This window comes from Lonchura striata, chromosome 9, assembly GCF_046129695.1.
Source record: "Lonchura striata isolate bLonStr1 chromosome 9, bLonStr1.mat, whole genome shotgun sequence".
NCBI classification, from domain to species: Eukaryota; Metazoa; Chordata; class Aves; order Passeriformes; family Estrildidae; genus Lonchura; species Lonchura striata.
This window is the reverse complement of record NC_134611.1, coordinates 28066659-28091376: the sequence shown is the minus strand read 5'-3', so window position 1 is coordinate 28091376 and position 24718 is coordinate 28066659. Positions and strand designations below refer to the sequence as shown.

General features: G+C 43.3%; 1 protein-coding gene across 1 annotated transcript in view; it reads left to right on the top strand.

Annotated features, from left to right (window-relative positions):
- The window catches only part of NIBAN1 (niban apoptosis regulator 1), a 55816-nt gene that overhangs the window by 3913 nt on the left and 27185 nt on the right, over positions 1–24718 (top strand). Inside the window, exons 2-4 of the mRNA XM_077785504.1 lie at positions 22406–22536; positions 23606–23737; positions 24471–24585. Coding sequence (XP_077641630.1) covers positions 22406–22536; positions 23606–23737; positions 24471–24585 — 378 coding nt within the window. The remainder of the gene's footprint in view (positions 1–22405; positions 22537–23605; positions 23738–24470; positions 24586–24718) is intronic.

The following is a 24718-nucleotide window of genomic DNA, read 5'->3' as shown; positions in this document are numbered from 1 at the left end:
GCCTGTTTTTCTAACCAGACTTATTGAGAAATACATTTTTCCACCTATTTAAATCCATAAGATATTTTAAATATACACACATGGTAAGCAGTAAAATGATTTAAAGCTCTTCTAAATGAAAATAAAATTTTATAGTAATTCCTCTAGGTTTTGGACTGGGGCCTTGAAAAAGACGACTTGTGGCAGAGATAATCCTGCTTTGTGGTGTTTTGGTAGCACTACATGAGGATTATTCAGGATGTGAGTAAAATGGAGTTTAAAACATGGCAGTAATAATTAGGAGACTGGGACTTGGTCATGTGAAAAGAGTTTATTAAAAAAAATTATGTTCTCAGTTTGCTGAGGCATGGGATAAACTTACGATGGGAGTTGTTTGGTGGGTGAATTGTCTAATGATGCTTGAGGAGTGCTCCACCCAAGAGGGAGCGGTCCAGGGCGGTGGTGGGGAGTTACAGGCTCGGGGTGCAATAATGAAATTCAGGAATCAGTTGAAAGTGCCTGCTAGAGCAGCTTAGCCCTGAGAGATTGTGCCAGAGGTATCATCATTGCTGGTGGAAAAGTGCTGCTTAGTGTCCTTGCTAGCAGACAGGAAGCAATTGAGGATGAGGATTGTACAGCTGGCAAAGATGGAAATGCCCTTAAAGTCTTGATGATTTTTCATTTCTGCAATCTCAGCAGCGGAAGTAGTAGATGGCCAAGCTCTGCTCTATCCCAAGTTGTGTGTCAAGACTACTTTTTTTTACAATTTGCAGAAGTGGAAAGATTTCAAGCACCTAACACCAGTAATTTCAACAGGTGCATCTTCAAAACAATCCAGCATATGAAAAATGGAACTTCTCTGAAGATAGATATTTGGTATGCTTGACCATATCCTGGCTACCCATTTCTATAAACAGACATCTCTCCAGAGGCTTTGTAGTCATTTGCTTTGGATTTGTTTGTTTAAATGCAGTTTCTTCCTTCCCTTCTTTTCCATCTCTTTCCTCCCCCAGGCAGGTGGGACCCCAGCAGAGGGCACAGTGGCTGTGACCCTGTGGCACCCAGGATGCACTCTGTGGATTTCCTCATTGTTTAGGAAGTTTTTCCAGGCAGACCTTTGTTGTTCTTTTGAGGTGACAGTGAAAGCTATTACTTGATGTCTGTAACAGACTTCTTTCTAGCCATTTGTTTACTTAGGAATTTCAGTGGGGTGGTAATTAAGTCAGGATTCTGCACAATGATCGCACGCTGTTGGTGCGTTCCTACAAGATGTAGCATATTTGGAAAGGCAGAGACTCCTATTCTGTCCCAATTTAGAGGCTGAAGAGGAGCCTGCTTTACCCTTTACTTGAAATACAAGATAGGAAATGGGTTGTTATCTTTCCAGGAAAGCAGGTGAGTAAATTGCAGCAGTGGTACGGAGATGAGTCCCGACTCCAGGGACAGACCCAAAGAGCCTGGTACAGCTCTGGAGTGAAAGTCCCAGCCAGCATGTGCTGAGCTGGCAGGGGGAGTGCTGCAGGACAGAGGAATGACTTGGAATTAATTGTGGAAAAGCTGGCCTTTTTTTGGACAGGCACTCAGACTGGATGTTGAATTTTCTGCTTTAAACTGTCACTTATCCTTCTGGTTTTAATTTGGTGTGTGACTGCAAGTCCAGCAGGGTTCTGTACAAGTCTTGCTGCACTCCCTGCCTTTGCTTCCAGCCTGTTCCAAGTTGGTTGTTCCATGTTCCAGAAATTCTCTTTTCCATTTTCTGTAGGTGAGCGTGGCTGTGACATCAAACACAGCAGAGTGCCCCATCCCTGGAAGTGTCCAAGCCAAGTTGCACAGGGCCTGGAGCACCTTCCTGGTCTAGTGGAAGATGTGTCTGTTCCTGGCAGGGAGTGGAATGAGATGGGTTTTAAGGTCATTCCAACCAAATTCTACAAGTGTGGGGTCTCTCTGGACTTAACAACATCTAGTTTGTAGCTCTTAGACACTGCTTTTCCTTTTCACCTGGTGAGGTTTATGGTAAAAGCTGATTGGATTTGCCTGCAACTACCAAAATCTAAGGAAAAGGCAGAATAATATTTTCATTCAGGAGCATGTATTAAATGCAGAATTCACGATAGCACCATCGAGTCCAATGAAAACAGGGATAAGTACCCATGGAAGGAAGAAGTGAGGTAAAGCACACAGGAAATTCAGATTTCAATAAGCATGTAAGATTCTATTATATGCACCTTGCAAAGTTTCCAAGTTCTTGAAGACTGTAAGAAATGAGATTTTTAAAGGAAAATCCTTTTGGCTTTACTTGTTTTCTGAGAAGTTTTAGTGCTCAGAGAGGTTGTTGCTTTTGGAACCAGTAGCAGATTTTCATTCCATAGTTTTGATAAATGGTGCCTGCCTGTGCTGGAAAGGAGAGGAAGCTTTTCTCTGGGTTTTATGGCCTTTAATTCAAGGGACCAAGTACTTTTTCTTACCTTTCAACTGAATGCAAGCAAAGGCATCCAGGGATGTGATTGATGAAAAGGGTATTTGCCACCCACATGAGTAGAATTTACTGTCCTTGGTAACTTTCAAATTCAGCTTTGGGATACTAAGGGAGGATATACCTTCTCTCCATTTCCATTGCTCAAATATTATTAACTTCTCTCAAAAGCTCCACAAGCGATTTTGGAAGTTTTCAGCCATGTTATCTTGCAATGGGCATGGTCAAGATTTCCCTAATCAAAGCAGAAGGTGAAATATTTCAGTTTTCCTTCATTAGTTTGTCAGTAGAGGTACTGTGATCACACCCCATTTGCCTTCTGTATATGGCTTGAGGTTTTCCTAAGCCCAGAAATGCCAGTTACCCAATTTGTGTCCCAGAACTTGCATTAGGCTCTGTGCCTGTTCAGCAGGATCATCTCAGGGCCCTACACCAAAGCAACCCATACACAGGAACTACCCTTAAAGTTGATGTGCTGCATCACTGGGTCTGAAAAACCAAAGGTGGTTTTCTCTGGCCTTTTTCTGGCTTGTGTAAGGGAAGGGAAACCACTGGGTTGTAGGGGAAGGCATGTAGTATTTTTCATGCTTTTCTTGTCACTGTAGAAGAAACTACATATAATGTTGAATTAGGCACAGGGGTCAGTGGAAAGAATATCTCAATAGAAAAATAGAGAAACAGGCTCATCCTGGCCCCAAATCTGTAACTGAGAGACACACTTCAAGTGTGCTGTGCCTTTGTACTTGATGTTTTTCAGAATTTTGAATACTGGAAGTTCTAAAATTAGTGCAGCTTAGCCACAAATTGTAAGACTATCTTTGCATCTGATCGACATTTTATTGATATGAAAGGGAGAAAAAGCAAGCTCCAAGATGATGAAAGCAGCTTTGTTGGTGGTGCCTTTGGGCAGTGGCAGCTGCAGAGCCAGTGTCTAGGTGGGGAAGGATGATATTCATAAGGAATGTGCTTTTAAAGTGCAGCTTTTTCCTTTGCATGGAATAACCACGCTGTTCTCTTCACGCTTGGAGAACAATTACAAGTTTTTGATCATACTTGCAAGCATTTTATTTGCTTTTGCAGTTAAAGGACAGTAATGAAACAAAGCCAACTATTACATCAAAGCAAGATTAAAGCTTATGCAAATGACTCAAACTTCTGTGAAGAAAGGGTTTTTCTGCCTGGGTCTCCTAAATTCTTTGTCCTGTGTCTTTTGAGTAATTTTATATATATATAAAAGAAAGCTTGCTGCCCTTTCTACACTGAAGCTTATTTTGGTATGGATAAGATTTTAGTGACTTTGTTTCTCTAAGTATTTAATTATTATATCTTGAATTCATGAGCCTTTAATTTTCATGCTTCTGTGATATTTGTTAATAGGTCTGACCAAGTAGTTGCTGTTACACTTTGGCTAGTACTGAAGCTTTAAGCCAAAATATTTAGGTCATTGTGGTACTACCAAAGTTATTATGCATGTTTTTTATTGTTATGCATCTTTTTTATTGCATGTTTTTTAAAGCTAGGGAGTTGTCTTAGCTGCAGTGCAGGAAGCAGAAAACAAGTGAGGCTGACTCTTGGGCTTTTCTGAATCCATGAGTAAGAGGTTAAAAACAGTGTACTTTTCAAAAGTATGTAGATGGGTTTTGTATGGTTGAAATTCTTTTAGGAAACTAGTGAGATCAGGAATAGAGTAGTTATTTTCTAAGTAAATATTTTAAGCCAAAACTAGTGATTCAAGTGACCTTTGGGTGCTGTTTGTGATGAGGCTGGTTCTAAACCTGTAGCTGTGCCATGCCCTGCACGCTGTGGTTCCTGGGGAGTGGGCAGTGCCAGGGATGAGCCCATCATTGCTTTTGTGCACTCCTTGCTGGGAGCCTGCCAGCCCAGTGTCTCCCGGGTGGTTTTTGGGGTGTGATCAGGGCAGGCACCCCTACAGCCATCAGAGGGAGGTGGGTGCTGCTGCAGGTGCCTGGTCACATCCAGGGGCTCAGAGGGACCTGGGCTGTGCCACCCTTGGGTGGGAGCAGCGTGTGCTGCTGTAGGACACCTCAAGCCGAGCTGCCCCAGGGCTGTCACGGGCTGCAGCAGCCCCACTCCTTGGTGGAAAAGAGCAGCAGGGTTTTGGCTTGCTGCACACTTTCTGTACCTTCCCAGGAGCAAGCTGTGATCTGTCCTCCAGGAGGAATTCTGCTTTGGAGCTTTTTTGCAAAGCGAATGTGTCAGCTGATCTCCAGGTTGGGTTTTTTACAGTCACTGCTGGAGGAGTGAGTGTGGAGCATCCTCCTGTTAGTGGTGCCTGCTGAGAAAAGCCTCCCACGGCAGTGCCTGGCAGGCTGTGGGCTCTCCCCAGCACCTCAGCACCACTGACACCTTTTCAAACCACAGAGGGCTTGTAAGGAGATCTTTGGCAATGCTCTAGGACAGTCTCCATAGCTCCCCAAAATGCTGGTGTTTTTCCAGGTTCATTCCGTGTTGTGCTTCGAGGGTCAGGGCATGTTTTGGGTGTGGCTGTCCTGCATTGCAGCAGGTAACCTGCAGAAAAGGTCATTTACACCTCAGTTCCGTGTGGGATGTTGTGTGGGGGTGTGTTGTCCTCACAAGGAGTGTGGCACAGACATCATGAGGTACTGCTTGTTCCTGGATCTGTACGGTGTGAGCAGGCAGAGCTGAAGCAGAGATCCAGGGAGCTGAAGACACAGGACCAGGCTGTGGCAGGATCAGGAAAAGCAGCCTGTGCCAGCCCTTGGAGCAGGGATAGCCCCTGCAGCAGCTCCAGCTGCACCCTCCTGGTGGATCCCAGCAGGCAGAGTCCATGACTGGCACATGTGCTGGGGACCAGCTGTACCTTAAGCACCCAGGACTCACAGAATCATGGAATGGCTGGGGTGGGAAGGGAATTTAAAGCCCAGGGTCACCCCATGCCACGGACAGGACACCTCCCACTAGCCCAGGTTGCTCCAAGCCCCATCCAGCCTGGCCTGGGACACTTCCAAGGATGGGGCAGCCACAGCTTCTCTGGACAACCTGTGGCAGGGCCTCACCACCGTCACAGGGAAGAATTTTTCCCAAACATCCCATCTAACCCTGGACCTCTGGCAGTTTAAAATAACTCCTCCTTGTTCTGTCACTATCTACCCTGTCCTTCATTTTTCATAAGCCCCCCTTAAAGTTCTGTAAGGCTTCAGCAAGGTCTCCCTGAAGCCTTGTCTTCTCCAGGCTGAACAATCCTAGCTCTTTCAGCCTGTCCCTAAATGCTTTCACATCCAACCTTAGAAAGAAATACCTGCAGCTTCTGTATGTTTATAAAACCATCTGAGGTTTCCCTGGAGGTTCACATTCTGTGTGAAGGGAGCTGCAGGTTTTGCAGGGCTCAGAGGCCACCTCTGGCCATGATGCCAGGTCCCTGCTCCTTTCCCTGGGACAGCCCATTTACTACTGATTTTTGGTTCGTTCTGCTTGCCACCTCAGCTAGAAAAATTACCCTCATGTGCTGTATCTGAAAATTTGCTGTCTGCCAAGGAGCTTTTCCTTGCTCTTTTCAGAGGTACTCGGGTGTTGCTGCTTCAGATTTAGAGAACATGCCAGCTCCATCCCACTCAGTATCCATCTCGCTCAGCCCCTCTCATCTCCTGTCTCAGGAAGGCATTTCTAAAGCTTTACGTGGTACTTGCCTTTCTCTGCATGAAACCACAGTTGCTGTTTGTGCTGTAATTCTCTGCAGAGCATTGTTGTGATGTTGGTAACTGGAGACACCAGGCTTGGAGCAGCATTTGGGATGTTAAATACCTTGGGTGAACATTGTCTAAAGACCAGCTTGCTTTTACTGAGCACGATACAGAGGATCTTTATGTATTTTCACTTCATATTCCAATATTGCAGTGGTCATATTAAAGGAAAGGCAAGTTTTCATCATCCCCAGGCAAAGATTTAATGGCGGGGTCTATGCAAAAGAAAGGACAAAAAGGCTTTTTAAAGGATATTCTGTAAAGTAATATCTCTGTAATTTAGTCTGCCAGACACTTTCCAGTGTTTGCAGTTGCAGATGAGGCTTTGCCAGCTTTCAGCTGTCCAGATTGAAGTTTCCATGCTGAGCATCTGCCCCAAATTGCCATTTTGAGAAAACTGCAGCTTAAATGGATGGAGTTTTTTGTTTGTTTGTTTGTTTTGTTTATTGTTTGGCTTATTAGGGGGGGGTTGGTGTTTTGCTTTTTTTTTTTTTTTTTTTTTGTTTGGTTTTTTTAAATTATTTTTGGGGTTTTTTTTGTGACTTAAACTAAAGAAAACATGATCTCCTCTCTTTGGATGTTCTTTTGAGCAGGTCAGGTATGGCCTGCAGGCAAGGGAAGTGTTTGGGGGCATAGAGGTAGAAAAAGGAAAACTGGAGGGAGTGGGAGAGGAGGCTTCCAGCCCCTGCCCATGTTCTCCTGCTGTTTCCACGTTTGCCCTCGGTGCAGGCTAGAAAAACTGCAAAACCCACAGCTACCAGCAGCTCCTGACAGCCATGGGCAAAGCAAACACAGCTTTGTACCTTACAGGCTTAAGTGGGAGTGGAAAAGCCCCATGGATCTGAAGCCCTGAACTCATTGCTGATGCTTGAAGGAGACCAGGGTGCATAGACTTATCTTTGGTGTGTTTTTCTACTGCTTCATTCAGTAGGAAGTCCCAGATTCATTGCTTGGGTTTTTTTCTTTCCTTCTGGGATTTCCTGTACACCTGCCAAGCTACAAAGTGCTGTGCAGATATTGCTTGGCTGATCTTGCTGCTGTTTGATTTCATGCACGAGGGGCTATGGCTGTTAATTTGGGGCTTGAAAAACCTGGTGACTAATTTTTTTGGGAACTGACGATTTTGATGCTCTCCCCAAGTTTCCAACCAGATTCTTGCTGTGCTCAGGCACTCAGCACTTGTCTAAATCAGGAAAAGAAGGTGGCAGGAGCCTTGTGTGAGCTTCTCCTGTAAGTGCCATGTGTTTTGTCCAGCTTTACATTCTGCAGTAGACTTAGATCTGCTTCTCTGGGGTGGTGGTTACCTGCTTTTAAATATAAATCAAGGTCCTGCTATTTCCAGCTCACAGTGCCACAAACTTTCAGAGCTCTGCAATGAATACAATAGGTACATATAAGGTAGAAGATGCTGGTTTTAGGTGTGCTTGTAAAGGAAAGTAACTTTACTGCTCCTTGTGCTCCCTCTGTCTGGACATGTCTCAGTGCTCTGAGCTGGTGACATGGTGGGCATTGGGCACAGGTTGGACTCAATGGTCTGGGAGGGTTTTCCAACCTGAATGATTCTAGTATTCTGTGTTTCCATGATGTCCTACAAACCCAAGGGAAGCAGTGGGGAGGAAGAGTGCCCAGAACAAAACTGAGGCTGTATTTCGTGTGACACACACCCGAGAGCTGCAACAAAAGAAGTTTCTGGGGAAGACTTTGGAGCCTGGGCTTGGTGTGTTCATGGTGCTCCCACCACCACGTAGTGGTGACATCAAAAACTGAGGCAGCACTGGGTTTGTTCAAGGAAGAATCTGAGTTCTGATGAATGAAGGAGGAAGGCCCCATCTGAAATGAGCACCATCTCCCCTTACATCTGGAAAAAACACGAAGCAGCTCAGCACATCCCACGCCAGAATGGGGGTGACTAAAGCTGATACTACACTGGGAGACAGAGGAGTTACCAGTATAAACAAACGTCCCACACCAATGTGTTGCTAAGAGTGTAAAATACTACGTGGTAGTTTTGAGCAAGAGCTGTGGTTTGTTAGTTACTCATCCCTTGCTACACATTTTTTTCTTTGCGTGCCTTAAATATTCAGGCAGCAGGAAGTGTGGTCAACTGAAAAGTTGCTCTTTCTGTAGCATTTGGCATTGGCAGGTGTTACTTTTGTGACCATAAACCAAATTCACGCTTGCCTTGGGGGCTGCTCCTAAACCTGGATCTCACAGGGTGTTGGGGCTGAGCAGTGGAGGGAAGCACTGGCTGGGTTTGATTGTTACCATCTGCAAAAGAGCTGCTTTTGAATAAAACCCAGCCTCTCTGACAGCTGAGTGTCTGGAGTGCTGCTGTAGGATGAGATGAGGGGCTACCCCAGAACTGGGGCTGGCTCTGAGGATGCTGCCAGTGCTGAGTTTCTGTGGCCATTGTGTTTGGTTGCCTTGGCTGAATCAGTGCCAGGGCTGTGAGTGTGCACGGCCCTGGGAGGATGTGAGAGCTGCATTTCAGATGGGGCCCATCTCTCTCTTCAGAGATTTAACTCTGTTTGGATGATGAGAATGGAGACATCTGTAAAAAGCAACAGTCCCCCTTCCTTCCAGAATAAGGCTATGAGCTTTCCAGCTGTTGGCTAAGACAGGTTTTCCTGTTAAAATAGCTTTTGTCTGAAGTAAGTCTAAAACAATATGGTCATACTAACTGAAAATATTTCTTTGTCAATTCTAGTTGTAAATCCAAGTGTTTTGATTCATTGCTACTTCTTTGATTCAGAAAACCTTATGGAATCTTCCAGTGAAGTGCCCGCTGCTGGTAAAATGCAGTTTTCCTTATTTTGTGTATTTTCTTTACCATATTGTGTGTGACTGATTCTCTTTTATCTTCACAGTCTCACAATTCCAGAACACACTCTTGCTTTCCTTCAGAAGTTCTATCATCCTGAATAATGCAAAGACAAGCCCATAACATTCATTCATGTGGTTCTTGTTTGCAACCACAATAAAATGGATTGTGCCATATATTTGTCAGCTGATGCCACCCTATATTCATAAAGTATGCTTGGGATCTTTTTTTAGTTCTGCAGAGTTTAAAGATGAGCTTATTAGGCATCTCTCTGATGTGTAATTATTCTGGGCTGAATAATGTTAATCAGAATATATGCAATTTATATACACTAGACAAGCAAAGAAGAATGTATGTTTAAAAAATGAGTTTGCCAGAGCAGATTTGCAAAAAAAGTGGATCTAATGCACTTAAGAGGTTTCTATTTTTATTTGAATACCTTTTTTAAAAAAACAAGTCATGTTTGCTGGCTCAGGAAAGTTTTACTTCTGAATTGTGTGTGTCTTGACTACATTTCTGTGTTTTATTTCAATTTCAAGATATGCTATTTTACAAATCAGAGGAGCCCTCAGAGATTAGGAGTTTAAAAAGCATGTCAGGGTGTCTGCTCAAATCAGGAACCAAGGCTGCATGATCTCCTCTGGTGTTGCTCTATACTAGTCATTCTTGAATGAGATAAGACCTGATGCTTTCGTGTTTCTCTCAGCAGGTTCTTCTTAAGCACACTAAGCAGATATTTTTAATACACCCCAACAAAAATTGAAATTCTAGAATGCCAGCTGGCATTTAGAGCTTCAGCTTGGCTTCAGAGGTGCTGAGCACCCACCTGGCAACTGGTGGTTGGTACCAGCTGTTCTGGAAGCAGGAGGAGTTGCCTCACACCAGTGGCAGCAAAAGTAACTTTGAAAAGATGCCTTTGAATTTTCAGTGTGTATATCTTCTTAGTGCCAGGGGTGCTTCTAAAGGGGAAGTAATTACAGCAGAAGGACCTGACCTCATTTCTTGTTCAGAAGGGGTTGTAAGATGACTGTCATCTCCTGAACTATGGATTTGTGGCTCTTGGCTAAGGCACATGCCCCGCAGAGGGACCTGCCTGCAAGCAGAATTGGAAACCAGGTGTTAAATCTGTGTTTTGTGTCCTGACCTCAGCATTTCTCAGACTGGTGAAGAAAAAGTCCTGACTCCATTTAAGCCCAAACCTTTGGAGCCAAAGGTTCAGCCTGACTGATTTGTTTATGAAGGGTTGATGCACTTTTGCTAGTAAAGTTCAGAGTAGAGCAGAGACCATGAGATCCATTTTTTCAACACTGTCTGTATTTTTTCACTGGAAAAACCTGATGAATCATATTGGTGGGTTTTGTGAATACACTTTTCCAGAATTCTTGTTCTTGTTCTAGGACACTTTTCACTGCTCTGCTTTTTCCTTGATCAAGAGCCTGCCTGTTTGTGTGAAGCTGCTGGGTTTATGCAAAAGCTGTGGTGAAACGGTTGGCTCAGAGATGCTTGAAAGGGCAAATAGCAGAGAAACAATGTCCAGGGTAGCAAAAAGTTCTGCTGCTGCATGAGCAGCACCTCGTTGGCAGGGATGATTGATTGTATAGTAAAGGTCTGTGGGAGTAGTAATATGGGGAGGCAAAACCTCTGAAAGGTTGTTGTGGATTCAGGAGCTCTTCAGGGTGTTTTGCAGCCACTGGATGCTGTTAGGTGAGAAAATATTTCATAGAAATTCAGGGCTCATCTTTCATCCTATCAGCCTGGTGAAGTCCATCAACTCAAATGAAGACAGAAAATGGGTTTATGTGGTTTTCCCTGCATTTGTTTCTCAGAAAGCCACAGGCTGCCTTTAAGGCACCCTTAAAGAATGCAAACATGGCTTGAAATGTAGCTCTAGTGAGGAAATGCAGGCAGCCTTTGGAGGAATTCAGGTTTGGATGAGACTCAGAATGAGCATTGTTAGACAGGGGCTAAATATGTTCAAAGTCACATTACTAGTGATTACTTCTGCATTCACAAAGTGAAAATGTGATCTGATAGACATAAATTTGCTAAATAAAACCCTTGTCACACAGCTCTTGCATATTGCATTCTTAGGGCTGCTTTTTTCTTGGTGCTGTAAATAAAGCATTTTGCAAAACATAGAAAGATGAAGAATTAGAGTTTTGATACAGTCAAGTGAAACATACTCTTCTTCAGAAAGAGAGAATGTATTAGCATCCACAGTGGCAGGAGCTCAGATTGGGTTGACGGGGAGAACTTCATGGAGACCTTTGATGGAAGAGCTGAGACTTACAAAACTGGAGCTGCATAACCAGTCATACAAAGGTGTGAGAGATGGAAGCAAACTGTTAAATTTGCCAATTCTATTACTTTTGCACTCGCTGAAGCATTGTCACAATGGGTATAAACCCAAGCCTTGAACATCTTCTGGTTGGTTAAGTGTTGCCCCAGGTCCTGGTGTACAGGCAGGTGAGTTTGGTGTTTCTGTACATGGAGGGCCACGAAGGCCTCCAGAGGCACAGGGTCACTGTGAACCAGCAAGGGAGCTCTGACCAACCCATTTCCCAATAAATTCTCAGGAACAAATTTCCTTTTTTTAATAATAACCTGCCCAGCTGCCTTTCTGAGGCCAGACCTCACGTGGTCCCACTGTACAAACACAGCACAGGGAGAAGGTGGTTTGGATTTGGTTTTTTCCTTTCAAGTCATGTTGTCACAAGCCCTTTTAAACTTGTGAAAGATAAATGGAGAGGAAATGAGGCAACTTATCTCCCTTTTTTTTTTTCCAAGAAGGAAGGAGCATTGAAACATTGGGGCGGAAGAGCAGAGCAGCCAAGGAGCCTCAAGCACAGGCTTAGTGAGAGGGACAATAGCTGAGTGGAGCTTCTTCCTGGGAAGTCCTCTTAAAAATGGAGCAAACAAACACCAGTGGGGATTATTGTCCTCCCTGGGATGCTTTTATGACTGTTTGAGGATCTGAAAGTGGTCTAGGAGGAAGAAGAATAATGCACAGCACTTGGCAGGGCAGGTGGCTGGATGGAACCCCTCTGAGCTGATTTCACTGAATAAAAGTGGGCTTTGATGAAACCAGCCCCAGGGAGGAAACAAGGCAACTGGGACCTACAGAGCTGTGTCACCACCTTCCTGTCACAGCAAGTGACACTGTGGCTGTGCCTGTCTGGGAGCTGCAGTCAGACACTCTGTTGGGCTCTGGCCTTCCTCTGAGTGATGGTTAAAAATAGCCTGAAAAAGAAAATAAATACTTCTGTGTGCTGGAACAAAGAGGCCTTAAACCCCCACTTTTAGAGACTGAGAGAGGAGTGTTCCTTTGTGTGTGTCCTCTGTGGCATTTACATCAAATCCTTTCTGATCTCAGTTCTTTGGTTTCCCTTTTTCCTTAAATTCCCCTAAGCTATGCCCCTGTCACCTGGGAGTGTTTCTGCCTCTGGTGATGTGGGTTGCTGGCACTGGTGGGTTGTAGGAACAGCAAACCTGGGGAATGTAAATGTAATCCTTCATCTTTGATACTGCTGCAGCTGCAGAAAGTTAGGGGTTGTTTACATTTTTACTTGACCTCTTTTCAGGATAAAATTTTGGGAATTATTCTCGATTTGGTAGCAGAAGGTGTATTTTTATTAGTAAGATCCCAGCTTTAATTTCGGAGGAATCAAAGGCATGACCTCTATTAAGTAAGGAATGATTAATGAAGTTTAATGGGTCATTTTAGCTTTGCCAAAGAAAAACCCCAAAATGTTTTGATCAGTTTGTTTTATTCTTTTACAGTGCTTTGGAAATACTGAGATCTTGATTATGGCCTTGTTCAGCTTGGAATGGGAGGAAAGAGGGAAAAGGAGGCTACTGCCAGGTCTCCCATGTTGAGAAGCCCCAGGCAGCCAGAGAGCCATCTCCCATCTTCTCTTTGTCCTTTCCCATTCATTTTGTTTTCATTTGCCTCATTTTCTCTGCTTCTTCCCTTGAATTGTCCCTGGACCAGATTTAGTAGGGGCTTTTGGAATGGTTTCATTGGTTTCACAAGGGAAGAGGCCAATTTTATTCCTTTTGCACCCATTTCACAGCTGGAAGAGAACAAAAGGCTGTGACCTATCCTGAAGTGGGACTTTGGGGCAGCAGCAGCTGCTATGGGAGTGTCAGAGTAAAGTGTGAGAGAGAGAACCAGACCAAGATTGAGGAGTGAGAGGAGATGTGGTCAAGGTCTCTCTTACCAGCAGCCTCAGTGCATCTTGTTCCCTTTGTGCCACCCTTTCTTGAAGGAGCCTGGATCAGGGGCTGATGTTCTGGTGCCACTTCCCAGTGTCTCTGCACTAATTTGAATTATAAAGCTGATCTGTTGCATCACAGAGCTGTAGTTTCCCTTCCCCATCTGTAATAAGCACAGAAAAAACTTTCTTACACAGGGTTGGGTGAGCAGCTTCATATAATAATTATACTCTTGTCTTCTAAATTCTACCTTAATTGATGCTTTTTAGCAGTCTTGTGAAGAAACCTTTCCCACAGGGTGAGGCATCAATGATTCCTCCTGTCTCTCTGCAGAGTGAAAAGTGAACAGTGTGGATTTCCTGAGGGACATTACCATCCATGGAGAGATAGAGAAGAATTTGTTTGTGAAAGGGGAGACCTCCAGTTGCATGAGTATAGACCCTTTTTTAATGCCTGACAGTATTCCTTGCAAAGGAATGAATGTGATCTTTTTAAAATCAAGTTAATTCTAAAGATTTAGCAAACACTTTTAGAGCTATTATGTTATTTTTCTGAACATGAGAGCAGACTACCAGCAAGGAGGGTTTGTCTAGTTTGTCTTAGCTAAGGCTTTGAAGGATTGACCATAGTGTAATGCTGTGGAACAGTTTTGTCTTATAGGTTGTGTCAGCCTCGACAATTCCTGCTGTAGCATCTGCATGGCCAGCAAAATCCATGTGATGTCAGAAAATGATCCTATTGTATCACCCTGCTGTGTGACAACAAAATATATAACAGATCAAAGAATTTTTATAAGCTTTGTAACAACAAAATATGACACAATAAAGAGATTTTATAAGCTTCACTCAAACTTCTAAGTTAGTTCTCCCATCCTCTGCCCAATTGTTTTGCTCTGACAAGTTACATTTTCCTGCCGTCATATTCCAGTATTATAATCTGAAATTAGTGAAAGCCTGAACAAATGACTAAATATGTACTGCAAAGGAAAAATGTTTCCATTTTTGTTGTTCAAGCTGAATGTCAAGTGGGAAGTCAGGTAAAAAAAAAAATTCTTTGGAATGTGAATTGCATTTTGCATACTCCTCTTCCTATACTGTAAAGTTTTATTAGAAGCTTTATCTTATATACACACACACATATATATATATATGTATAAATTTTTGTCCTTTTTAAAAGAGGGGAAAGAGGAATAAAATTATTGATTTTTTATTGATTTTCACAAAAAGTTGGCTCTTTGTCCCCCTCAGAATGCCTTTTCACAGTCGCTGCCCTACATAGGACCAAGGCGAGGCGGTGTTGGCACAAGCAAAGCAAACCAGGTGAAACTGGAAAATGGTCCCAATTGGCAAAACTGTGACATGAGTATGACCTTGGGCTTCAAAGATCTGAATGGTGCTTGTTTGGGTTAAAATCTGTGTGTTCACCCTGGTGTTGTTGTGGGGTTCAGAATGGCAAGAAGGGGCTCTGAGGTTGGAATTATTTCCTGATAAAATCAAGCAGTGTGGTTGTGTTAGAAGGTCATTAAAGTAAATGTCCTTGCTTTGAGACCTCTGTTTAGAGATTAGTCTTGGTTTTAGCCTTCTTGTGCATAGGCTTAGCTGAAAATTCTTTGCAAATCATGGTATTTAGTCATTTTCAGTGTATACAGGAGCCAAAAGTGAAGCAAATGCCTTAGAACTGATGAGGAAAATTTTAAGAAAAGAGGCTCCAATGTTACCATTATTTTCATTTTGTTACTCTGTTTTGTGCAGTTTGTGTGTTTGTTGAAGAGAAATGGAATAAAATCCTGCCATGGAATAATGGCCTTCTGCTGCAGTGCTTAAAAAGTGATTATTCTGTGGGAAATAGGGTATATTGAAGAGTCCATCTGGGCTGATGGTGACAGCAGTTGGAATAGTGAGAGAATAAAGGGAATTCATTACTAAGGTAAGGAAACCTCAGTGTAAATGAAGCTCCTCGTGGAAAGATGTGTACTCACAGCTTTGGCCAATGTCATGTACTCCCTGGAGTAATTTTATGATAGAGCCATGTACTGTGGTATAATTTGGCAAAGTAATTAAGAAAGAAGAAATTAGCAAAAATATCTCTTAGATTTGTATGAGCATATGCCAGGCACTGCATGGAAATAATCTTTTGAAGGTGTGTGTGCCTGTATAAATATCAATATATATATTAAAAAAAAAGGTTCAGCTAATGTCATGAAGGTGGTTATTTTTTGTTATCTATGTCTCTGTGTCTTTTTGTCATTTTGTTTTGTGGATGGTTGGGCAGTGAGGTAATTGTCACCTGAAAGGGAGGGAAGGGGGAATACATCATCCTGATTTAAAGGGTGATGCAGCATTGGCTTACATTTTTGGAATGCTGTTTAAATGTTCCCAAGAAACATTTTTGTGTGACCTCCACTGATGTGTAACATGGTGCTGAGATGTGGATTGGAGAAAGCTGCTCAAGACATGTCTGATGTCTGTGTCCCCAGGAGTGGCTCAGGGAGTTGAAAAATACCCCAAAACTTGAAAACCAGTGACCTTCACCAAATTTATTTATCACAGATCATAGATTAGTTTCATGTGACCCTCTCCAGGATTTAGATTGGGTTCATTTGGTTATTAAATCCCAAGTCCTTCTGGTGCTGTGAAAGAAGCTTATAAATAAAGTCTTGTCAGACCTTATTCTAGTTGAATCTGACCATGAGTAATTGTTTCTAGACAGAGATTGCTGCTTCTAGCCCCATTACCCAGAAAGGGTAGATTTTAGCAGCCTTTAAGATAAGCTTGTCTGACACAGTGTTAATCAAACCCTTGGCTTGTTTCAGCTTGAGCAACCACAAGCACTGGCCTTTATGTAATTCATGATTATTAGGATTTTTTAGCCTGACAGAAGTGCAAAGGCAATTTGTGAAATCTTCCTTCTCCCATAAATAAGGATTGGGCAGTGGGAGCAGGGGAAGGGAGAGCCAGCTGCAGGAATGAGTCTCTGGGTTTGACCCAAGAGCCACTCTGTGTTTGTGCAGGATCTGTGCTCTGCTGCTTGTTCTTGATTTTTCACAATCAGACAGCATTCACAATTAAGTTAAACCATCACGCTCCATTAGTTAGATCACAAGCTACTTTTCACAAAACAAACATTTTTATAGAGTGCATGAGGTCTCACTGAGCTCAATCTGCTCCCTCTGAATGTGAGATGTTCCCAAAGCTGCCTGGGAACAGCATAAGTATGTAAACCTTTGGAAATCTGTGGGATAATTGTCCATCTCAGTACAAAATTCAGCCTTGTGTAGCAGAGCACTTGAGGAAGAATAAAGTATAGGAGTAAAATTGTAGAAAGGATGATCTGCGAGGTTGGGAATGGAACCTGTTACTTTTGGCATCTCTTTTCCCAGGGATCTTGTCTGGATGAACTTACAAACGTGCTTGTTTAGCTTGCTGTGAAACAAAAGCTTTGCTTTTGATGGAGCACAAATATCACACCCCCAGTCTCAGCTGCCAAACTTGCAAAAAAAATCTGATTTTTTTCACAAGACAGCGGTAGTTTTTTCCTATGGAGAGGATGGACTAAGCACCTGAGGAGTGCTATATGCTGAGACTAGAGGAGAGGCTGATCTGAGGTGTGATGGGTGTTGCCCACTCTTCTGCACTGAGTTTTGGGTGACTAACAGGCATTTTGCCAGCATGGCAAACAGGTGATTTGAGGGTGTGTGCACACCACTGGAGTCACAGAATTGTAAGGTTTTATTGAGAGCAGTCTCCATTCATATAAACCAAGGCTGGGATAAATAACTTGTTTCAGTATTTTACCAGGTGCAAACCACATGTTCCTGTGTGGGAAAGAGGGGTGGCTCCACCAGCTAGAGCTGCTGGATTTGGCTGAATGCAAACAAACCTGTGAGAGGTGATCCACCCAAATCAGAACCTGGGATTTGTGTCTGACATCCCTTTTTGTCATAACAGGTATTAAGTCATGACACAGATAATTGAAATACTATTTCTACAAATAAAGATCAAAATGAGTCCTGCTTTCAACATCAAGAGTAGTTTACATTGCCTTCCTAGATAAAGTCTGGGAGCACTTGAACTTAAACACTTTGTGGGTGGTATTGTAAGTACTGCACAAGGAAGAAGACTGAAGGAAAGAGGGAATCACTTGTAAATCCCACTACATTGTTCTATACCCCAGAGCACTGGAAAGTGGTGGGCAATGGCAGGATATGCCAAACAGAATCACTTTCACAGGTTTTCTGGCTACCAGATGCATTTAGCAACTGATAATGATGCTTGCAGTGAACAGGTGATCTGAGTAAAAGCAGTTTTTATGGTGAGTGACTGCTTCCTTCCCTTCCTGTTGAGCATCCAGCCCATTTCAGAGCTGCCAGTACTGACAACTTTCAGGGCTTACATAGAGCATCTGCAATTTCATATGTTTACCTCAATCAGAGTTGTGCTTTTCTTGGACTTGGGATGAAGTTGGCCCAGGAGCTGAACACTGGAATTATTTTGTTAACTCATTTTGCTGCTACCTTGATGGTCTGTGAGAATAAGATTGTGTTTTTGGATAGAAAAGTAGATGGATGGATGGACAGTAGTAATTTTAAAGCTCAATTTGCATTAAGTCAGTTTATGTACTGTATGCATTTGCATACAGATTAACTGGTTTTTAGTTTATCATTTGAAAGGATGCCCCCAGTTGTGAGTTATATCCTGGCTTGTGGAGCACTGTGTGGGTATGATCAGCTGAGCATATAGATTGTGTTCTGACAGTTTTGCTCATGATCTGTTAGAGGAAATAAAACAAGGTTCCTGTTCTGTCTCACTGCTTTACTTGTTTGAAGTACTGGATGTACTGACATTCAGCACACACAGTGCCTATTTATTTTAATTTTTTTTTTGGTTCTGTTTTTTTTGGTTTTTTTGTTTTAATGCAGCAAATAATCTACTTCCTTTACATTTATGTCCCCTAGGGCTTAAATCGTGTAAGAAGATACTTCAGGCCCCAGACCTCCAAAGAAATTCATATCACTGGTCATGGTATATTTGGAAAATCCTTTCCAAAAGGTGCTGAGAAAGGCAATTGTGCTGTGAAGGGGAAGGATTGTGAACATTTTCCTACTTTTGGAAGGGTCATCTTACTGCCAAACACCAATATTTAAGTGAAATAGCTTTTATGGCAAGTCCTTCCCTCTTTCCATTCTTAACTTCCAAATGGCTGAAGTTCTGGGAGTGTGAGCAATCACTCTCTTGTGTGCCAGCCAATATGTTATTGTTTTCTGACCTTTTTTCCTGAGTTTTCCTGGCCTGCACCTGGACTGGCCACGTGGCAATGTTGTTGAGAGCAGGGAGATGTGGCAGGGTGAGCTGGATAGGCTGCACTGGAAACTGGTGACTAGACCAGCAGGAATTAATTTCTGGGAGAATTTGATGAAGAGTGCCCTTGTTTGAAAAAGCTGTATGTCAGTTATTTCAATACAAGCAGTGAAATCCCCACTATAAATTTGGGTATTTGAGGCCATTCTGCTGGCCTGATGACTTGGAGTTACATACAAGTGTCCAACATTAATTAAGAATTAAGAAGGTCAAAGGCAGGGGAAAAGCAAGGAAAAAAAAAATCTGGGGTTGATTACTGATTTCCAGGGGGGCAACAGGTAGATGTTTCTTGTTTCTCAGTGCAGTGACATTTGGTTTTAGTCTTAAAAGAGGTATTATAACTCATGCTAAAGGTTTGTGGTCATGCTGCAGAGCGGGAGGTGCATCATGAAGTATTAGCAACGTTTATTCTGGAGCAGGATCTAAACCCTCAGCAAAGGAGGAACAGACCCTTGCCATGTTAAGTCGACAGATATCCCTCCACCTCCATCACAGTTGTCTTTTCCTGTTGGTAATTTTGGTTCAGGGAATCACAGAATATCCCAAGTTGGAAGGATCCCTCAGGGACGAATCACCAAGTCCAACTCCTGGCCCAGCACAGGAGCAGGAGGTTGCATGCAGGCTCCTCCTGGAGCTGATCAGACTCCTCATTCTCCCAGGATAAACATCCCAGCTGCTGGGCTTCAAGTCCCATTTATATAGGCTGGAGCTGTGCCACTGCCAGACCAGCCAAGTGGGAGCATTGGCTGTGCTCCATATAAACAGCTCTGACTAAGCCAGCCGCACTAAATTTGGAAAAGAATTAGGGGAACTCATTTTTCAATTGCCCTGGAGTATTTTATCTCCAGTTGCCCCATGTTATCGTTTCATGGGAAGAGTTTCTGTTACTCAGGACTGTTTCCATCATGTTTATTTTCAGATAGCGTATTTTTATTTTCTGTAAACCAAAAGAGTTTAAATATCCATTAAGGAACAATGGATCAAGGGTCTGTCTGCTTCACTTCCCACCTTCAGGTAGCACTGAAATTCCTGTTCAGCTGAGCCCTGCAAGGCCAGGTCCTCATATGGTGCCACTCAAATCTCTTTAAATAAACTTTTCTTCTAATTTTAAGAGGGAGGAGTATTTTTAATGCAAAGCTCCTTTGCAACAATTAGTGTGAAGATTGGAAGAAACAACTGGAAACATTTGCCTCTTGATTCTTGTTTTGGTTTGTCATAAATATAGTCTGCACATAAAAATTACATCATCAATGTCCTATTTCTGACGTATATGTTGTGAATTGCAGTGTTTCTTTCTCTTCAGTCATTGTGCTTTTAGCTGATCTAAGGAGTACTGACAGTGAAGAATGACACTTCTGAGGCCATTTAGCCTTAATTGAGAATCTTTGCCAAAATTACAGGTATTTCCTGTGATTGTTGCAAGTTTTTTCCCAACACCAGAATTTTATTCTTTGTCCCACTTCCTCTGCAAACTTTTACTGCAGGATGCAGGCAGTAGCCAAGTGAGGTGCAGTGTCCCAGAGCCCTCTCCAACAAATTGAGAGGATGATGTGAGCTGGAAAAGAAAAAGCCACAGTGCAAAACAGGGGCAAACCCTGAGCAGGAAACTCTGCTGGGGCTGGGGCCAACAACATCCTACTGCTGGCTGGGACCAGGAGGAAAAAAAATGCTGCAAAGAAAGTTTTGGGAAACTTTGTCCTTATTTGGAGAATAAGTCTATGCCTCTGCCCAAAGCAGGCTAGTTTCTGTAGGGCTGGGATATTCTGCTTTAGCAGCACCATATCCTGCTATTATACCCAAGCACATGCTATAATCAGTATGTCTCTAAAAATCGATCTTAAAGCTGAAGATTTGGAGTCCAGATTGTCACCGGGTGCTGTCCCACAAGTAATTCTGTGAAAACCTTACATGAGTGGTGAATTGACTCTGGTTCTGACATCCCTCCAGCTGAGTGGGATGGCTGTGCCAATGCTGAGCCGGCTTCTCCGTGTGCCTGGAGAGGCTCCAGGGTGTCAGATCTCCCAGTGCTGGTGTGGAATTGGAATGGGGCAGCAGTGGGGCAAAAGGGGCTTCCAGTTCAGTGGAAGGCAGCAATCACACTGATGCTTGTGAAGGAGAAGGCTCCAGCTCACCCCTCCGACCTGGTGACACAGGAGTGGCTGGAATGAAAGGTGCTGTTATGGAATGGAAGCATTGGCATTGCCCCTGAGCTTGAGGGGGTGCATCTTGTTCTGCATCACACTGGAAATTCACCTGCAGAAGCAGAGGAGTTGGTATGTAGGTTTGTCTTCTCATGCACATCCATGTTAGGAATTTAGGGAGTAATTCCTGGAATCCCACAATGGTTTGGGTTGGGATGGATCTTCAAACCGATCCAGTCCCATGCCCTGCCATGGGCAGTGGCACCTTCCATTAAACCAGATTGCACCTTGCCCCTGGCCTTGAACACTTCCATGAATTCTGTTTCAGGAATGCTGTGTGCCAGTCCTGGTCTAGGAGTCCATTAAAAAGTCTTAGTTTGAGAATTACCATTTTCTTTTCTCATACAGAAAATACGATGGTTTTTTCCCCCCAAGCAGAACAAAATTAAATTTTGGAAGCATCTAAGTTGCTTGAGATGTGAAATTGCATTTCTCTGTTGTATGCTCAGAAATGCCCTTTTGCATGGTGCTCCTTAATACCAAGAAGAAAAGCCTCTCTCCAGTATCCAGGATGTTTGGGATGCTTTCTAGGTCATAGGCCAGGTTCTGGTTCTTGCATTCCTGTGGACTCTTTCAGTCACATATATGCACATGCCTTTAATTTTAGCTTCACTTCCCTGTCTGCAAAGTACCATTATTTCTTTGGTAGGGTTAATGAGTTAATTGCTTGTAAATTTTTTTAAGATTCTCAGAAGGGAGACCTCAGTGTGTTTATTGCTGTTGCTGTTACCTTTGAGATCTTGATCACAGTGAGACAATACCACATTAGTGTTTATTGCAGCATGACTGAGGATATGTTTACATTAAAACAAAGATGAGACTGTAGTGCCCAAGCCTAGAAAAATATTTTGTAGAGCTTTGAGTCATCTCTAGAATCTCAGTAAGTGATAAACTTGGCCCCTTATGGCTGAACATTAGCCAGTGTCACTGGTTGTCTTTGAAAACCCTTTCACGCCTTGACCACCCTTGGCTCTGGGGCAGCATGTCCCAGGGAGAGGCAGAGAGCATCTTTCCTTAGAGAAATGGATTTGGGGAATTCTTGTCTTGATCTTAGAAGAAAAGACAAAGTCCCAAACCCAATATTTTCCTGGACAAATTCCCTCTGAATGCATCACCAAGGGTTTCCTGATCTGTGCAGCAAGTGACCCTTGGTACATTCAGGAGGTTTTCTCATGGAATCATGGAATGGTTTGGGTTAGAGGGACCTTAAAGCCCATCCAGTTACACTCCCTGCTCTGGGCAGGGACACCTTCCACTAGCCTAGGTTGCTCCAAGCCCTGTCCAGCCTGGCCTTGGACATTGCCAGGGATTCAGGGACAGCCACAACTTCTCCGGGCACCCTGTGCCAGGGTCTCACCAGCCTCACTGGGAACAATTCCTTCCCAATATCCAATCTAAACGTCCTGTCAGCGGGAAGCCATTCCCCCTTGTCCTGTCACTCCATCCCTTGTCCAGAGTCTCTCTCCATCTTTCTTGTGGCCTATCTTCAGGTCCTGGAAGGTCACTATTAGGGGACCCTGGAACTGCCTCTTCTCCAAAGAGAAGAATTCAGGTCACTGTGAGAGATGCCTTGGTTCTGTGTTACAGGTTGTGATGCCATGTACATGAAATACATTTAAATCTCTGTTCCACCTCAGGAAAAACTGAGGCCACCATCAAGAACTTCAGCCCCCACTACCGCCGGCAGTACGCCGTGGCTTTCTGCAGGCACGTGCAGGAGGAGCTGGAGCAGCACCGCCACTCCCAGTCCCGCTTCCTGAAAACCAGGGTAGGAGGACACTCATTTCTCTGTCTGAGACCCAAGTGCATGTGCAGATGTTGGATTTGGGTCATTTTGGGATGGAAAAGTTGCATCTGGGTGCAAGTTTGAATTTTTACTTCTGAAAATTCATCTGTATTTTGGTTTTGTTTAGTTGCTTATCATGGCATGAGGAGAACCATGACATGAGTTTCTGGTACAAGGATTTGGACATTTGGACAAAACTGGTTCCTTCTTGCTGGTTGCAAGATTCTGCAAAATCTAGGGATAGATATCATAGTTCCAGGGAAGAGATTATGTAGGAAATATAATTAATCCTGTCATCTGTGGCTCAGGGTTCCTTAAAGAAGATGGTAATAATTTCGTCTGTGGAGTGAACTATGGAAGTTGGTTTTTTAGAGGGGAGACAAAAAGAGAGACACAAGTCTCTTTACAAGAGGAAAATGCAGAGAACTAGCCTTAAAGATTAAGAAGGTAAAAATTTCAATGTTCTGAACATACTGGAAATCATGGTTTTCCAATGCTCTTGAAATGAGTAGGTAAAGCAGTGAGATGGGATAATAGAAGATCTGTGTCTTTCAGAAAGGTGTGTATCAGTTGCTACAGCACATATGCAAAAGCATTACAAAGAAATGGGAAACAATTTACTGTATTATAATAAAACCCTGTTTTTCATATCAGTGATATATTTATATTATATAGTGGAAAATGGAAGGTGGTGAACTCAAAGCCATCCTGCAGGGGTTAGAATTAGATGATCTTTAAGGTCTTTTCCAACCCAAACCACTGCAGGATTCTCTGATCTTGCATTTAGCCTGTCAGCTGAAAGGTAAATAAATCTCTGTCTCAAAAATCTGGCAGTATTTTGGAAGGCAGAGCTCTTCTGTTGCCTCCTCACCTTGGCTACAAGACTTTGCTTGTGTCTGTAGAACCTTCTGAAATCAGAGATGTGTATGACTCCAAATTGCATTTGAAGGCTCAAAAGCCCTCAGAGCAGCATTATGGAAATGTAGAAATAAAAGCTTCAAGATGGTCAGTGGTGCAGAGGGGTTTCAAATGTCACCAATTGTCCCTGTAGCCTGCGGGGGAAGCTGGGACAGTTCTGTACGAAGGAGAGCTGCTGCATTTCAGTGAGGACCTGAAGAAGTGGAAGGACAGATACGTCGTGATCAGAAATGACTACACTGTGGATTGCTTTGAGACCAAAGAGGTGAGTGCTGCTTCTGTGGATCTGCTTGTACACTCCAATGGCAATGGCTTTGCTGCTGCTGTCTTGCCTTCAGCAGTAGGAGGTGAAACTTTGTCCTCATCAGGGTGGCTCCAGTGGAAGCCCCACAGGGATGGCTGAGGGTACAGTCAAGTGCCCTGCCTTGGCCAGATGAGTGGCCAGAACTAACAAATGGGACATTCCTTGGCCAGATACGTCAGCAAGAACTAACAAATCCTTTTAACAGCACTTGAACCTTCCTGTGCCTGTCCCAGAGCACTTCTCATCTCTACATCCCTGTAATATATCCCTGTGCTCCTGCAATTGGATCTGAAGTAGCAGGGTTTGGCTGGCTACAGTGGAGGTTTTTTCCTGGAAGCTGCCATAGTCAAGCTAGTCCAGGCTGAAAAATCCAACAAATTGGTCTCAGGAGAAAATCCCATCCTTTTTCCCTCCCTTCCATCCCTGACTCCTCACCACAGCAGATAAGCACTGAGAGTTCAGATTTGTTTCAGATTTGACATGCCTAGGGAACATTTCCAAAATTTAGCCTGACAAAAAGATTCTCCCTTTGGGCAATATCCCCATGTATTAGAATCATAGAATATCTTGAGCTGGAAGGGACCCACAAGGATCATGGAGTAAGCTCCTGGCTTTGTCACTGAATTGTGTATTTTTTGTTTTCTCTCTCCTTAAATCTCTATTTAACAATACTTCCTCTCTGTTGATTTTCCAGGCCTACCAGAAGGGAGCCAGCCCTAAATATCATGTTATTCCTGCAGGAGGCAAAGTCCTGACTTCAGAAGAAGATTACAATTTGCTGTCTGATAAACATTTTCCAGACCCTGTTGGTAAGTCCTGTTCAAAGCTGAACTGCCAAAACTCAGGCTCTATTCCTTACTCTGTTCTGGGAAGGCTTTTAGGCCCCAGTTTAAAATGGGGTAGCAGAAGATGCCCACAGACCTTTTTCCAAGTTCAAGTACA